The 17,991-nt window shown below is 43.2% G+C and overlaps 1 protein-coding gene across 3 annotated transcripts in view; it reads right to left on the bottom strand.

Annotated features, from left to right (window-relative positions):
- acat2 (acetyl-CoA acetyltransferase 2) overlaps nucleotides 1–17,991 on the bottom strand; it is a 103,474-nt gene that overhangs the window by 62,709 nt on the left and 22,774 nt on the right. For all 3 annotated transcript variants that reach the window (XM_072581104.1, XM_072581103.1, XM_072581102.1), the window contains exon 3: nucleotides 4,570–4,751. In XM_072581104.1, coding sequence (XP_072437205.1) covers nucleotides 4,570–4,751 — 182 coding nt within the window. The remainder of the gene's footprint in view (nucleotides 1–4,569; nucleotides 4,752–17,991) is intronic.

Genomic DNA, 17,991 nt, shown 5'->3' with positions numbered 1-17,991 from the left:
CCCAGGACTTGAATGTCCTTGGGGGAGTGGGAGGGACACTTGAAGTGGTTGGCCACAGGCCAGTGGGGCTGTTTGGTGTGTGTGTCCCAGATATTTTCCCTGCAATGCTCCGCGAGTTGGCATTCTGCCTCCCCGATTTAGAGGGGACCAATCAACAGCAATAGACAACAGATGAAGTGCGGGTATGTGCAGGAAAATCTCCAGATTTGGGGCCTTGGTTGGAGGTGAGGGGGGAGGTGTGAGCACAGGCCTAACACCTCCTGTGGTGGCAAGGGAAGGTACTGGGCGCGGAGGGTGGGTTGGTGAGGGGCGTGGACCTAATGAGGGAGTCACAGTGGAAATGATCTCTGCAGAATGCAGATGGGGTGGGGAGGGAAATATAACTTTGGGGGTGGGGTCTGATTGTAGGTGGTGGAATCAGTAGAGAATAATGCATTATATCCAGAGATTAATAGGGTGGAATGTGAGGACCGGGGTGTGCTATCCTTGTTGTGGTTGGAGGGGTGGTGTCCAACTGCAAAGATACAGGAAGTGGAGGGCAACTGAGGGCAATGTTGGTTATGGGGGAAGGATGATTGCGGTCCTTAAAATAGGAGGCCATCTGGGATATCCAGGAGTGGATGCAGCGAATGCGAAGGAATTGGCAGTAAGGGATCATGTTTCTACAGGAGTGGTTGTGGGAGGAGAGGAGGTGTAGTCAAGGTGGCTACGCAAGTGAATGGGTTTGAAATAGATGTCCATATTGAGTCAGTTGCCAGAGATAGAGATGGAGAGGTCTGTAAGGGGAGGGAGATGTCAGAGACGGTCCATGTGAACAAAAGGTCAGGGTGGAAGGTGTTTGTGAAGTTGATGGGAACACAAGGTGATGCCGATAAAGTCAGCAATGTAGCAGAGGAAAAGGTGGGTATGGTGCCAGTGTAACTGCAGAAGAGGGACTGTTCCACGCATCCTACGAAGAGGCAGGCATAGCTGAGTCCCATGCGGGTGGCCATGGTTACCTCTTTGGTCTGAAGGAAGTGGGAGCATCCGAAGGAGAAATTATTGAGAGTGAGAACCAGTTCCACCAATCAAATGAGTGTGTCAGTAGAGAGGTACTGGTTGGATTATTGGGAGAGGAAGAAACAGAGGGCTTGGAGGCATTCGCCAAGGCGGATGGAGCTGTATAGGGCGGGATGTCCATGGATGAGGCATTAGGGGCCAGAGAATCAAAAGTCATGAAGGAAGTGGAAGACATGGGTGGTGTCCCAAATATATGTGGGGAGTTCCTGCACCAAAGGGGACAGGATGGTATTGAAAATGAGGAGATACGTTTGGTGGGGCAGGAGCAGGTGGAGACAATGGGTTGACCAGGGCAGACAGGTTTTGGATTTTGGGTAAAAGGTAGAACCAGGTATTGCACGGTTGTGGAACTGAGGTTGGAGGCCGTGGAAATTGCCTGTGGTGACCAGATTGTGGATGGTCTGGGAGATGGTTTCATGATGGAAGATAAAGGTCGTGGTCGAGGAAGCAGGAGGTGCTCGTGAGTTGGCACTTGGCTTTAGTGATGTAGAGGTCAATGTATCTGACTACCAGTGCGCCCTCCCCGCTCCCACCTCCCCCCGTCCATTAGTTTAATGGTGAGGTTGGGGTTGGAATGGAGGGAGTGCAGGGCTGCGCTTTGCGAGAGTTTGAGGTTGAAATAGGTGAGTAGGGTGGACAGGTAAAGGCTGTCAATGTCACGGCAGCAGTTGGAGATAAAGAGGTTGAGGGCAGGTAAGATGCCAGCACGGGGTGTCCAGGAGGATGGAGTATGTTGGACACTGGAGAAGGTTTCCTCAGAGGGTGGGTGGGACTCACAATTGAAAATGTAAGCACAGAGAGGCGGAGGCAGCAGAAGAAAAGTTCAACGTCGCAGCATATATGGAATTCGTTGACCTGGAGATGTATGGCATGATGGTGAGACCTTTACTGAGGACTGATCGTTCACCCTCAGTGAAGGCGAGGTCTAGGGGTTGGTAAAAAACCAGGCAGGGCTGGAGCCTAGTGTAGAGCTGGAGTTGGGAGTGGGAATGGAGACTGTCTCTGGAGTGTGGGGGGCAGTCATGAAATCGTTGGTGATGTCATAGGTGATGTCACCAGAGGAAGTGACGTGAATGGTGGCGGTCATGGGAGTGGAAGCAGTGCGTTCAGTGGCACACATGGGGATGAAAGTGACATTTTGGGTGATGTTCACTGAAACAGTGTCCTTGGCAGCAGCATTCTCAGTGGCAACTGCGGAGGCGACATGGTCAGCAGAACTTCGTTAAGTGATGTCAGCAGGCGCGGAAGTGCCATGTTCAGCAGAAACAGTGGGGCGGAAGCGGCATAAATGTGCTTTCAGCGGGGTGTGTGGGGGCATCAGTGAAATTCCAGTAAGTGACATCAGTACGAGCGGAAGTGGCGTCTAACAGCAACAACCACGAGGGCAGAAGTGACATGGCGGACAGCATTCATGAGGTTTAAGCCGTGAAGGTTTCAGCGGCAGAAGTATCAGCACGTGTGCGGAGGCAATAGTTCTTTCTGGCAGCGATCGCAGGGGCAGTAGTTCTGGGAAATTACTTCTCTCGAAGGATCATGAATGTGTGGAATTTACCACACCAGAATGTGGTTATGCTGAGATACTGAGTAAATGTGAGAAGGAGGAGATGGACAGATTTTTAGAGTCGAGAGTGTGATGCTGGAAAAGAACAGCAGGTCAGGCAGCATTCGATGAGCAGAAGAATCGATGTTTCAGACAAGAGCCCTTCATCAGAAATTTTAAATAGGTTGAAGGGTTAAGGAGAGCAGGAACAAAGTGAAGTTGAAACTGAGATGATATAATGGAGCAGGTTCAAGAGGGTGAACTGGCTCCTAGTTGTTATGATAACACAGATATCAAGTTTGAAAATAATAAAAATTAGTCAATAATTAATATCCCAGAATGGAAAAGGGCACATTTTTGGGATCTAAAAGTTGAACTGGAGCACGTTGATTGGAATTGCATTTTGGTGGATAAAATTGTGAATGAGAAATGGGAGAATTTCAAAAAGAGCTGAATAGGGCACAAACTAGGTACACAAGCAAGTAAAATAAAAATGTAATATCTAAAGCTAGAATACGTGGTGACTTAGGGTATTGATAAGAAAATAAGGAAGGAAAAGGAGACATATGATACACACTGGATTAGTGTCTCAAATGCAGGAAAGGTTCAGGCTGGAATAAGGAATGCTGAGAGGAAGTACAAAGAAAGGAGCTGAGAGGAATTCCTGAAGAAGGGCTCATGCCCGAAACGTTGATTCTCCTGCTCCTTGGATGCTGCCTGACCTGCTGCGCTTTTCCAGCAACACGTTTTCAGCTCTGATCTCCAGCATCTGCAGTCCTCACTTTCTCCTACAAAGAAAGGAGGGCAGGCTATGCTAAAACAATTGGTAAACTGTTCTTCAAACATGTTAATAGTAAAAGATTAATGAAGGATTGAGTGTGCCCATGTGGAACAAACAAGGTAGGCCATTCACTGAAGCAAAGGACATGACCCAGAGGGACTAAATGAATATTTTGCTTCTGTCTTTACCAAATTAGAAAATGGTGGCAATGGCCTTATTGAAAATGTAGGTGTTGAACATCTGAGCAGTATAGTGAAGATGAAGAGATCCTAAAATGGCTGACAGCACTGCAAGCAGACAAGCAACCAGACCCGGATGGGATGCATCCTCGATTGCTAAGAGGTAAGGCAATAAATTGCAGTCATTGACAGAAATTTTCCAAGCCCCTCTAAACAGAGGATTAGTCCTGAGGGTCTGAAGGATTGCAAATATGACATCATTGTTTAAGAAAGTGACAAAGCATAACCCAGGAGACAACAGCTTTTGATCAAAAGTGGGAAAACCAATATGGGATAAGGTAAATATAGAGTCAATGAGTTATACAGCACTGAAGCAGACCCTTCCATCCAACTCGTCCAGGCCAACCAAAGATCCTAAACTGATTTAGTCTCATTTGCCAGCATATGGCCCATATACCTATAAACCCTTCCTATTCATGTTTCCAACCAGATGTCTTCTAAAATTTGTCATTGAACCACTTCTACCACCCTCTCTGGCAGCTTGTTCCATTCGCGCACCACCTTCTGTGTGAAAATATGCCCTTAGGGTCTCCTTATTTCTCAGTTCCACCGATACAGATTCACTGAACAATCCCCCAAGAATATCCTCTTTAATTGTGCGCCACTCCCCCTCCTCTCTTGCCTCCCCTTTTATCCTTCCTATAGAATCTGCACCCCAAAACACTGAACTGCCAGTCCTATCCATTCCTCAGCCATGTTTCTGTAATAGCTATGATATTCCAAGTCTCCTGTTCCGATCCTTGCCCCAAATCCATATGCCTAACCTGTTGGGCCTCTTACATTTAAATAAATGTATTTTAAATCATCAGTCTTCCCTTGTTCCCTGGCCTGCTCTTGCCTACCTTGTCTATTGAACTTCTTCATTTTAACTAGACTCAACCTTCTGTCTTGTCTCACTACTGTTAACCAGCAAACAACCAGTTAGTATAACAGCTGAACTGTGTTCATACCTTGCTCATGCTCTCCATGCCTCCTGCTATCACAATATTGGAGCTGCCCGTTATGATAGCTTGTGTTGCAAGACACACTGCTTTCAGGCCAGAGCCACAAATCATCTGACAACTCCATGCTGGCACTTCATATGGGATTCCTGAATTGACGCTAGCCTGGCGAGCAGGATTCTGTCCTTGGCCTACAAAATTGTAGAAGAGAAATTATAGTAGTAATATTTCATTTCATAAAGCATATAATTGTTACGACAAAGTGAATTTTTAAAAAATATGTTTAATCAAAAGACACTGGTTATCCAAGCGGTTGGTTTGCAACTACAACCTCTTTAAAAAAAGGGTTGCAAATGTAAAACAGAGGTGGGCACTCTTGTACATTGCCTATGGACCTGTCATAAGATCCGTAGATACTGGACTAAAGTAGCAAGTACCCTGACAGAAATTTTAGGAACGGAAATTAGAGTGGACCCTGTATCTCTCCTTTTGGCCTTTTCGAACTTTCCCTCCCTGGATATGCACGGGAAGAGATTATTTTCTAATCTCTCTTTCTGTGCAAGAAAAAAATATTTTGGTAAACAGGGTGGCTGAGGGCCCCCCTGGACTTTCAAATTGGCACAGATTAATTATGGAATGTATTCCCCTTGACTTCCTTACAAATATGGTGCACCGAAAGACCGAATTATTTTATAAAATATGGCAGCCCTTCTTGAATTATATGAATACAGATATTTCAGCTATCCTAACAAGGGCTTTTATTTAATTGAGATTACGAACCTGGCTGGTCCGGGGCCCCTTGGGAGAGGAATCCCACATGAATACGGGTTTTCTTACATTTGATGTTAACACATTCTGAGCATGTATCTCACTACCCAATTTCTATGTTATCCGTTGTTTTTTTTTCTCTTTCTCTTATTTGAATAATGTAAGAGATTTAAATATACACTCTGGTTAGTTGTAGATTAGGTTAGTAGTTAGTTGAGTTTTGTTTTTTCTTTCTCAGTATTTTTCTTTTGTTAAATTTTGGTTATTTTATATTTAAGATTTAATTGTATATCAATGTTTGTACTTGAGAGTTTTGTTTATTTTTGTAAACTTGTAAAAATGTTAAATTTCTAATAAAAAATCTATTAAAAAAAGGGTCGTATCAGGCTATTTAATTAAGTGAGGGATCACAGTTGAGCTAGATCCCCACTTTGCTAATACATTTATGGTTTAAAAAACATGATGGTGACTGCGGTGAGCGTTTAAAATACAGCAGGGATGAAAAAACTCAAAATATTTGGATAATACAAGCAAAACCAATGATGCAAAGGATGCCAATTGTTCAGTGGATTTTTTTTTTGGTTGGAAAGTTGTTGTGGGAATGGCACACAATGAGCTGGAAATCAGTTGATATCATCTGATACATCAGCTAATACCGAGAGCTGCACATTATCATTGCTACAGATGCATCTTTTACAGGATTGGGTGCTGGTTTTTCCATACAGGCAGACAGAAAATACAGGGAGAAAGTGAAGACTGCAGATGCTGGAGATCAGAGTCGAAGAGTATGGTGCTGGAAAAGCACAGCAGGTCAGGCAGCATCCAAGGAGCAGGAGAATCGATGTTTCAGGCATAAGCCCTTCTTCAGAAATGAGGCTGAATGATAAATGGGAGGGGGGGTGGGGCTGGAGAAAGGTAGTGGGAGTGCAATAGGTAATTGAAGGTGGGGTGCAAGTGGTGGATTAGGAGGAGGGTGAAGCAGATAAGTGGGAAGGAAGATGGACAAGTAGGACAGGTCAAGGGGGCGGTGCCGAGTTGGAAGGTAGGGACTGGGATAAGGTGGTGGGGTGGGGGGGAGGAATGAGGAAACTGGTGAAATCCACATTGGTCCCATGTTGTTGGAGGATCCCAAGGCAGAGGATGGGTTTTCTTCTTCCAGACATCGGGTGGTAAGGGTTTGGGAATGGAGCAGGCCCTACACGTCATTGGCGGAGTGGGAGGAGATGTTAAAGTGCTCAGCCACAGAGCGGTGGGGTTGGTTTTTGTGAGTGTTCCAGAGACGTTGCTGTCGGATGTGGAAGGATCATTTGGGGTCTTGGACGGAGGTAAGGGGGGAGGTGTGGGTGCAGGTTTTATACTTCTTGCAGTGGCAGGGATAGATGCCAGGAGTGGAGGGTGGGTTGGCCCCTCACCAATTCATTTGTACTTCTACACATGTCATCTACTGTATCCGTTGCACCTGATGTGGTGGTCTCTACATTGGGAAAACAAATGCCCACTTGCAGATCATTTCAGAGAATATCTCTGGGACACCCACACTAACCAACCCCACCGCCCTGTGGTTGAACACTTTAACTTCCTCCAAGTTCTGGAGGAAGAATGCCTCATCTTTCGCCTTGGGACCCACCAACCACAAGGGATCAGGATGGATTTCACCAGTTTCCTCACTTACCCTCTCCCCACCTTATCCCAGTCCCAACCTTCCAACTTGACACTACCCCCTTGGCCTGTCCTACCTGACCATCTTCTTTCCCACCTATCTGCTCCACCCTCCTCTCTGACCTATCACTTTCACCCCACCTTATCTACCTGTTGTATTCCCAGCCAACTTCCGCTAGCCCCAGCCCCCCTCCCATTTATCACTCTCAACCCTGTGGGCCACAAGACTCATTCCTGAAGGGTGTTTATGCCCGAAATGTCAATTCTCCTGCTCCTCGGATGCTGCCTGACTGGGATAGAAAGCACAGACCTGTTTACAACCAATTCCTTTACTTGCAGATTGATCAGAGATATCCTGTGATAGAGAAGGGGATATTAGGTGCTACATGGATTTGTGTAAAATTTTATAGATTACATTCTTAGTCTTCACCTCAAGTTACATACAGACCACAAATCCAAGTTAGCATAAATGCCTCCACCAATTAATATATTTCAGGAAAGAGGCTGACTACAGCACAGCAGCCTATATCTTTGTTGTCAAAGCCTGGTCAAGCAGATGTAGTCTTTGTTGAAGAGGTGTAAATCTTTACATCAAAGCAAACCACAACTCTACCAGAAACTAAATGAATTCAAGAGATACACAAAAATCTGATGAAGAATGTGCTTAAGTCAGGCAGTTCTGTGTCAAACATTCTTAGACAGTACTATGAACAGATGAGGGATTGGTCCTTCCAAGGGTCCCAAAACTGGAAGAAATGATGTCAAGCTGTATAAGTTGTGTTATTCATCAGGAGGGAACAAGAAAACAATGTTCCCTCTAAATTATGCAGCTGCTGGGAGGTTCTCCACACAACCATTGTGAGCAATGTATTGGCTTCCACTTACAGAAACTGCCACTAGACAGGTCCTCAGAGCAGAAAAAAAAAGTTGAAAGGAAAACTGTAAAAGGACTATTGATATCTTCTTCTTTTCCATGAAGACCATGGGAATATGCTCGGATGTACCTTTACAAACAAGAGGTAAAATGTTCTTCAAAGTGGTAGACTACAATTATAAATGGATAGAACTCAAAAACATTGAGGGTTACATGTCTGAAGTAGAAATTATATCACGATCTTTCCAACACAGTTAGTTTACGAATATTTTAAAAAGATTACAATGTCATATAAATTTGCCACATAATCGCCTTGTCAATAAAATTAATATCTAAATGAACAGTGCAAGCATAAATCTATGCCAAGAGAACCGAAAGCAGAGAATCATTGTTAATACTGGAGGGCAGTATTTATTTGGGTCTGCATTTAGGGTTATAAAATCATAGAAAACAGGCACAGGAGTAGGCTACTCAGCCCTTTGAGTCTGCTAAGCCATTCAATATGACTATGGGTAATCATTCAATCCAACTCCATAGCCTGTTCTTGCTTTTGTCCTATATCTATTTTAAGTTGTTCTATTTTAAGTGCATTTAAGTTGTCATTGGACAGGCAAATGGACGTAACATGGAATAGTGTAGGTGGGATGGGCTTCAGACTAGTATGACAGGGCAGCCCAACATCGAGGGCCGAAGGGCCGGTACTGCGCTGTAATGTTCTATGTTCTATCCTTTGATCCTTTCAACCTATCTCCTTTTTGAAAACATTCAATGTTTAGGCCTCAATCACTTTCTGTGGCAGGGAATTCCATAGGCTCATCGCTCTCTACCTGAAGAAATGGTTTCACCATGCATTGTCATAACGACTACTGCTCCTTTTGATATATGTTGGCTACATAAACTTGGATACATAGGGTTTCTACATATCTAAAAAGAACTAGAAATTTGCAGACAGAACCACCAAAATTTCAAACCTAATTTCTCTTTGTTACCTTTCATGTATGCTTTCTAAACTCAGTTAAGAAGACCAAAACTGCTCACAATATTCCAGGTGTGACCTCACCAATAGCCTGTATAATTGTAGCAAGACATCCTTGTTCCTGGACTCGAAGCCTCTTCCTTTGAAGGACAACATATAGCTTGTCTTCTTTACTGTCTGCTGCTCCTGTGCACTTGCTTTCAGATACAGCTACAAAATGACACCCAGGTATCTTTGAAGATTTACATCTCAAATTTACAGCCATTCATTACTGCTTTCCTGTTTTACCAAAATTAATAACCATACGCTTACCCACATTAAAAAGCAGTTACCATGGACTTATCCACTCACCGAGCCCATCCAAATCACACTGTATCATCTCGGCATCTTCCTACAGCTCATCTTTCCACTCAGCTTTATGTCAGCAGCAAATCCCTCATCTAAATTATTTACAAATATTGTGAAGAGCTGGAGTCCTAGTACCAACCTCTGCAATGCCCCATGTGATAAAGTAAACTTCACAACTTCAATAACTGTTCATGGATTGAAAGAATTAGTACCAACACTTTCTAGAATAAACTGTTTCCTAGGATAATGGAACAAGGAATTAAAAGCAAAATGCCAATTAACCATGCCACGGAAAAGAAGTCAAAGCTACATAAACAAGCAGTTTTAACAACTGTTTGACAACTGGTGGCCTAATATCACAAGGACAAATGATTGCCCTGCAGAAGAATTTAAGGAATTAACAGTAGGACAGGTTCGTTTTGAACAGACAGCTAACACCAAATGTAACAAGAAATAGAGAAGCTACCTCTGCTAAGAAGGCAAGCTCCAGGTCTGATAACTCCAGATATGTAATCAAGGTTGTGGATGAGTAGATCTAAAGAATCCTCAATAATGTCACATCACAAACTTTAAAAGACAGAAAATTATTTAAGAATTCAACTTCAACAGCAGAACTTCAGAGAACCACACTGCATAACAATCTATCCAGAACAAACATTGGTTGAATCGTAGTTAAATTCCACCATTAATTGGGTAAAATCTCAGTTGGGTTGTGAGGCTTAACTTGCTTACTTGAGGGGTCTTATTTTGATAACCACATGCAATAAATTTTAATTAATTGCTTCATTATTTGATAGTTTGTGAGATTTCTTAATAAGAAGCTGAATTAAAGGTAGCTGTCATAACTTATCTACAGCATCCACTCATCACTGCCTGCCATTCAGAAAAAGGCCCATTTACTCCTACTCCCCATTTCTTGACTGTGAACCAATTTCTGTACATCTTAATTAAACTACCCGCAATCCAACACACTTTCATTTTACACATTGATCGCTTACTTGGGATTTTGGCAAAAGCCTTCTGAAAGTCCAAATTAACCACATCCACTGGCTCCCTTACTCAACTGTACCAGTTACACCCTTGAAGAATTCCAGTAGGTTTGTCAAGCATGGTCTGCCTGTCTGCCATGGTAACTAGATTACAAAATGATGCTTATTGTCTCTCAAGATTTCTTGAAGCCCACATCTAGTATCAAAGTACAGTGCAGAAAAGGCCCTTCCATGAATCTATACCGACAATACCAATCACTAAACACATGCTTAACACAATTTCCTACACTTCACCCATATCCTTGAATGTTATATTTCAAGTGCTCACCTAAGTTTTTCTAAATATATTTTTATTGAAAAATAGATTTTTAAAAAATATGACAACAAATATAAAACAATTCAAAACAATAAAAGGAAAGAACACAAAAAAGTTAAAAGAAACCAACCCGTCCTCATGTACAAGTGTATAAATATATATAGAAAAATACATTTTTAAAAATCCAACTAAATAAATAATAATCAACAACAAACTAATAAATAGTAATAACTCAACTCAGCCAAACAAGACACTCATATGATTGCAGTTCCTCCTCCCTGGATATTGGACTCGTAAAGCACAATCGCTACGGTTATATAAAAGCCCTTATTAGTGTGGCAGATAAATCTGTATCCAGGTATTCCAAAAAGAGCTGCCATGACTTAGAAACATTCTCAGTCATGTATTGTACCGTACTTGTGAGAAAATCCCAAGGGGATATGCTCCACAACAATCTTCCCCCAAGCCAATAGGCCCAGGGAGTTTTTGGATGCCCAACCTAACAAGATATTCTTTCTTGCACAGAAAGTGAGGATGTTGAAAAGTTTTTTCTTATGCGCATCTGCAGGAATGTACTGGGCAGGCCAAGAAGAAGAGAGATTGGGTCCTTCTCCACCCTTACACCCAAAATCACCTCCATCGCACCCGTCACAGCACTCCAGTACGTTTGAAGCCTACCAAAGGACCAGAGGCATTGAGTAGGAGTGCCCGTACCAAACTTGCACTTGGGACATGTTGAAGATACCCCGGTTTAAATTTTGACAAACAGTCCAGGGCCAAGTAAACCCTGTGGAGAATCTTCAACTTTAAAGCATGGGTCCTTTTGCAAATTGATATCTTTCCTGCATTTTCCCAAATATCTTTCCATGCCTCTGAGGAGACCTCAATGCCTAGTTCTCCCACACCCTGCACAGTCAGTCAATCAAACTCATCTGAGGAGGTACCTCCCCAACTAATGATATAAAGTGCTGACAGAAAGTGTACTCTTAGCACTGAGCACCCTTCTCTCTACCTCTGGTTTGTAGGGATCAGTCAAAAGTGTAGTCTTTTTTTGAATAAAATCCCTAACTTGAAAAAAACGAAAGAGGTCCCTGTTAGATAGCTCGTGTTTCCATGCTAACTGATCAACGGACATTGTTGTGTCTCCCTCAAATAAATACTCCATGCAAAACACACCCCTAGTTGCCCAGTATTTGAATCCTGAATGTATCATCCCTAGTTGAAAACCCGGCATACCCACTAAAAGCGTAAGAGAAGATGTTTTGCCCAATATTGCCTTCCCTCTGCCGAACTGCCCTCCATGCTTTAACAGTATTGATAATTATTGGGTCATGCCAATATTCCCTAACTGTCCTCATTTTGTCTAAAACCATCAAGCTAGTAAGGGGGCACTTTACCTGGTAAGTTTTGATATCTAACCATATTGAAAGAGGGTACCACGAGCCCAATTACTCACTTAGGATAAAAGTGAGCTTAGTAGGTTTTAATATCCAGGAGATCCACTCACCCCAATCTGGAAGGCAATTGCAGTTTAGCTAACTTAATGAGGGGCCGCTTACAATGCCAAATAAAAGAGGTGAACCAACCATTCCATCTCTTGAATGTTTGCTTATTGAAAATCAGGGGGAGCATCATTACAGGGGCAAACGGGGGAGAATATTCATCTTAATAAGTGCTATCCGACCCAACCATAAGACCAGAAGCGCCTCCCAACTTTGAAGGGCTTGTTTGATTTTGTCAAACACTTGAACAAAATTAGCTTTGAACTGCCGATCCAGAACTGCAGTAATGAATATGCCCAAATACACAAAACCCCTCTGTGATCACTTAAATGTGAATCGATATTTGCCCTCAAGACCTAGCACCTTCATAATACCACCCATAGGCACAGCCCCTGATTTTGCAAGATTAACCTTGTACCCAGAAAAGGTGCCAAATGCACTCATGCATTGTATCAGGCAAGGCATCGAAACTGCTGGATTTGACAAAAAGGAAAGGACATCGGCCACGTAGAACAAAATCTTATATAATTTTGACCCCACTTCTAGAACTGACATATAGGGATCCCTATGAATGGCCTCTGCCAATGGTTCAATCACCAACATAAAAAGCAGTGGCGAAAGGGGACAGCCGTGCCAGCTACCCCTAAAAATGTTAAAATTGCTTGATTGCAGCCCATTGGTGATGACCGCACCAAGACGGTCACTGTAGAGAACCTTTACCCATCTTACAAAAGGCTTTGCCCAAGCCAAACTGCTCCAGAGTATAGTAAAGGTACGGCCACCCAACCCGATCAAATGCCTTCTCTGCATCTAGAGAAATCACCAATCCCTGTATTGACTGTTGTTGACATGCTTGAATTACATTAAAGCAGCATTATTGGAGGATCTGTGGCCCTTTATGAAGCCCGTTTGGTCCTCTTTAACAATAGAAGGTAACACATTCTCCAGCCTTAATGCAACAGTCTTAGAGAGGATTTTAATGTCCACATTTAAGAGTGAAATGGGCCTGTCTGAAGCACAGTCCTCTGAGACCGTCCCTTTTTTAAGAATAAGCAAAATATTGGCCTCTCTCAGATATGGCAGGACACAATCATGGCTGTATGAATCATTAAACATGTTAAGCATCGGACCTGACAATATGTTTATAAAGTCCTTACAGAATTCACTGGGAAGTCTGTTAGGACTGGGCACCTTTCCACTCTGAAGCTGCTTCACAGCCTCTTGCACCTCTTGCTCTGATAAAGAGGCATTGAGAAGAGACTCTTGTTTGGGGATAACGCCCAGGAGCTCCAGATCCTTGAAAATATAGTCCATTTTGGCCCGCCCCTCCTCACAACCCTCAGATTGGTATAACTTAGAGTAAAATCCCTGGAATGCCATATTAATCTTTTTGGAGTCACATGTTAGGTTCCTAGACCCTTCTCTAATCACCGTAATGGCTTGAGGGGTGGTCCTTTTCCTGGCGAGATTTGCTAAGTATTTGCCTGGCCTGTCACTATGCACATATAACCTTTGCTTTGCAAAAGTAAGCTCCTTCTTTGCTGTCTGCGTGAGCACGGAATTCAGTGCAGACAGCAGCGCCATAATCCTCTGAAGTTTTGACGAGGGCCTGTCAAAGTAAGCCTTCTCGGCTGCCTTCAACTGTGCTTCGAGGAGACGTTGCTGCTCACCCTTCTGCCGCTTCCTACTGGCAGAGTAGGAAATAACTAACCTTCTGGCATAGGTTTTGGCAGTTTCCCAGAGCCTGAGTTAATGTCTAGGAATGCCCTAGATTCCACAAACATTTTCCTTGAGGAAAAAGGGATCCATTTGCCAGTGAATCAACCCCACTGTAACATCCTTAATCTTAACCAACAGGTACACTAGGGCATGATCGAAGCTTGTAATATTACCAAATGAAAAAGATGCCACCAAGTCCAGGGTTGGCAGAGAAAAAAATCAATTCTGGTGTGACATCTGTGTGAATTGGAACAAAACGTACAATCTCTGCCTGTAAGGTGGAGACGCCTCCAGACTTCCACCAACCTTAACTCCACACACAGATCCACTAATTGTTTAGTTTGTACAGAGGGTATCGGGGGGCCTTTGGGCAACCTGTCTACCATGGGATCCATGAGAAAGTTAAAATCTCCCCCTATAATGATATGCCAGAACTCGAGACTGATCAGTTTAGAGAACACATCTACCAAAAATTTGAGGGGATGGGCCAGAAGGCAATAAACATTTAAACCACCATATTCTTCCCTGTTAATCAGGGCTTTGAGGATTACAAGCCTCCCGTATGTGTCTTTACCACACTCTAGTAACTTAAAGGCGAGATTCCTCCTAACCATTATAGCTACTCCCCTACTTCTGGCATTAAAGGATGAAAAGTAAACCCGATCAAAGCCATTCTGCTGTAGTTTCAAATGCTCTCTTTCATTCAAGTGTGTCTCCTGTAACAAAGCAATATCCACCTTCTCTTTTCTAAGACTCAAAAGGACCTTTTTCCTCTTAATTGGTGAGTCTCTCCTCTTGATATTACAGGTACACCATTTAATCAAGTCATTAGCCATAACCTTCTGCAGTAACATTTAAATTCCAGAGAGGAGGAACTCAAATCACAAATTGCCAACCCTTAGTGTCACAAGATTCCTCGAACATAAAAGCTACATAAATTAAAATCACTACAGTTAACAAACCTACAAAGCTATCCAAGATTAAATACAACAAAAACCAAAAAACAAACCAACATATAAAGCGCCAACGGCGCCAAATAGGGGAACCCTCCCCCTGCCCAAAGGGGGCAACTACCCATCCCAAAATCCAATTTCCCATCCCACTGCTAAGACTGCAGCCCGGGCGTTTAAATGCCTGAACTGGGTATAAACTGCCCGTAAGTAGGCATCTAGCCATCCCAACCATTTTCTCTCCTCCTAGCTAGAGCCATACTGCAAACATAAGCAGAAAAGAAAGAAAATACACCATGGAATAGCAATCTGAATAAAGATTTTTTTTAAAAAAACAGGGTCAATATCCCACCCATCCTTTGGTATAACTTAACTTAGATATTGAAAGTACACATCTCAACCGGCCCCAAACATAGTTTAAACCAGATTATTGCCAATATCAAAAAGGAAAAGAAAGCCCCAACTGTTGTTGGAGGGAATCCTGGGGGACAGGATTTACATGTATTCGGAAAGGCAAGGACTAATTAGGGATAGTCAGCATGCTTTGTGAGTGGGAGATCATGTCTCATAAACGTAATTGAGTTTTTTGAAGAAATAACAAAGAGGATTGATGAGGGCAGTGCAGTGGATGTGATCTATATGTACTTGAATAAGGTGTTCGACAATGTTCCGCATCGGAGACTGGTTAGTAAGGTTAAATCTCATGGAGTTCTAGCCATTTGTATACAGAATTGGCTCAAACGTAGAAGACAGACGGTAGTGATGGAGGGTTGCTTTTCAGACTGGAGGCCTGTTACCAGTGAAGTGCCACGAGGATCAGTGCTGGGTCTACTTTTCATTATTTATATAAATTTATATACAATTATCTAAATTATTTGGATGTGAACGTAGTAGGTATGGTTAGTAAGTTTGTAGATTGGAGGTGCAATGGACAACAAAGGAAGTTACCTCAGAGTACAACGGGATCTTAATTAAATGGGCCAATGGCTGAGGAGAGGCAAATGGAGTTTAATTTACATAAATGTGAGGTGCTGCATTTTGGAAAAGCAAATCATAGCAGGACTTATACATACCTGGGGAGTGTTGCTGAACAAAGAGACTTTGGAGTGCAGGTTCATAATTAGTTGAAAGAAGAGTCGCAGATAAATAGGATTGTGAAGAAAGCATTTGGTATGCTTTGCTTTATTGGTCAGAGTATTCAGTGTATGAGTTGGGAGGTCATGTTGCAGCTGTACAGAATGTTGGTTAGGCTACTTTTGGAACATTATGTCCAGTTCTGGTCTCCTTCCTATTAAAAGAATGTTGTGAAACTTGCAAATGTTCAGAAAAAATTAACAAGTATGTTGCCAGGTTTGGAGGGAGAGGCTGAATAGGCTGGGGCTGTTTTCCCTGAAGTGTCAGAGGCTGAGGGGTGACCTTATAGAGATTTATAAAATCATGAAGGGCATGAGGATAAATAGAGAAAGTCTTTTCCCTGGGCTGAGGGAGTCCAGAACGAGACAGCATAGGTTAACGGTGAGAGGGGAAATATATAAAAGGGACATAAGGGGCAATGTTTTCATGCAGAGGATTGTGCGTGTATCTAATGAGCTGCCAGAGGAAGTGTTTGGAGGCTGGTACAATTGCAGTATTTAAGAGGCATCTGGATGGTCTATGAATAGGAAGGTCTGAGAGGGATATGGGCCAAGTGCTGGCAGATGGAACAACATTAGTTAGGATATCTGGTCGGCATGGACCAGTTGGACCAAAGGTTCTGGTTCTGCACTGTACATCTCTATGACTCCATCTCATCTCTCCAACCCAGGCAGCATTCCAGTGAACCTCCTCTGTCCCTATTTAGTGCTGGGTGGCTTAGTTGTTAGCACTGCTGCCTCACAGTGCCAGGGACCCAGGTTCAATTTCAGCCTTAGACGACTGTGTGGAGTTTGCCAATTCTCCCTGTGTCTGCATGGGTTTCCTCCGGGTGCTCCAGTTTCCTCCCACAGTCCAAAGGTGTGCAGGTTAGGTGAATTGGCTGTGCTAAATTGCCCAAAATGTTCAGGGACCTTAGTTTAGGTGCATTAGTCAGGGGTAAATAGAGGGTAGGTGGAATGCGTCTGGGTGGGTTACTCTTTGGAAGGTCGATGTAGATTTGTTGGGCCAAACGGCCTGTTTCCACACTGTAAGGGATTCTATGATCACTCATGCAGGGAGGTGATCAGAACACAGTACTCCAGTTGTGGCCTAACTGAGGATGTGGGCATCTGGGAGGTAGGACAAAATGGCTAAAGGAGCTGCACAAAGTGGCTTCTGCATTATTAAACTGCACTTGAACAAGATAGAAACAAGAAACCAGAGACTGATGTGGATCCAATTAATTGCCGAAGTAACGGTTTAACCCTAACCACAAGGCAGGACAAAGACAATTCTAAGAACAGGTTGTTTACAAGAAATCGTGATAGGCTAAGGCAAAAATGTACGTGGGCCTCACGCAATTTGATTGATCATTCTTCATGTCTGAACAATGTATATAAACCCTACGTGGTGCAGGAATACTCATACTTCTGGGCTGATTGCTTGTGTGATTGACAAAGAGTCGTTTGATAGGTGTGTTTATTGCCTGATGAAGGGCTTTTGCCCGAAATGTCGATTTTCCTGCTCCTCAGATGCTGCCTGATCTGTTGTGCTTTTCCAGCACCACTCTGATCTAAACTCTGGTTCCCAGCATTTGCAGTCCTCACTTCTGCCTAGGTGTGCTTACTGATCGATCGCAGAACCAAGAGACTCTACCCCACCCTGGGAGTTCATATCTTCATAACCATGCTCTGTACAACTCCCAACATTACCTCCTTGCTCTTACTCTCACTCACAACTTGATGAAAGCAAGTCTCCCAAATACCTTAACTATCCTATTCAGGTGCTCTGCTGACTTCGGGATCTGTGAATAATTACCTTAATTTCCTTCTGTTCCTCTGAGCTACCCATTGTCCTGCCATTAATACTCCCTCACCTTGTTTCTTCTGGCAAAGTACATTGAGAAAGCTAAAGGAGAAAGTGCTGGGAAATCTCTGTAGGGAGAGAAAAGAACTGATGTTTCGAGTCTAACTGACCCTTTGTCAAAGCTACGAGGCTGCAAGAAGGTGAGTCATGGCTCCAGAAGCAAAGGTAGCAATAAAGAGGTGATAATGACAGCAAAGAGATTATAGGGATATTAAGAGCTGTGAATGACCAAGGCTGAAGCCAGTGCTATGTAACAAAATATGTGGGGAATGTGGGGGATGGGTGAAGCAGAGGCAAAATGGAAAACAGGGGAGAAGGGTAGCAAGGGAGGAAGAGGAGTGGAAAAAGGTA

This window comes from Chiloscyllium punctatum, chromosome 11 (genome assembly GCF_047496795.1).
Source record: "Chiloscyllium punctatum isolate Juve2018m chromosome 11, sChiPun1.3, whole genome shotgun sequence".
Classification (NCBI taxonomy): Eukaryota; Metazoa; Chordata; class Chondrichthyes; order Orectolobiformes; family Hemiscylliidae; genus Chiloscyllium; species Chiloscyllium punctatum.
Note: the sequence above shows the minus strand (reverse complement) of the source record. Positions and strands in the feature narration are given on the sequence as shown.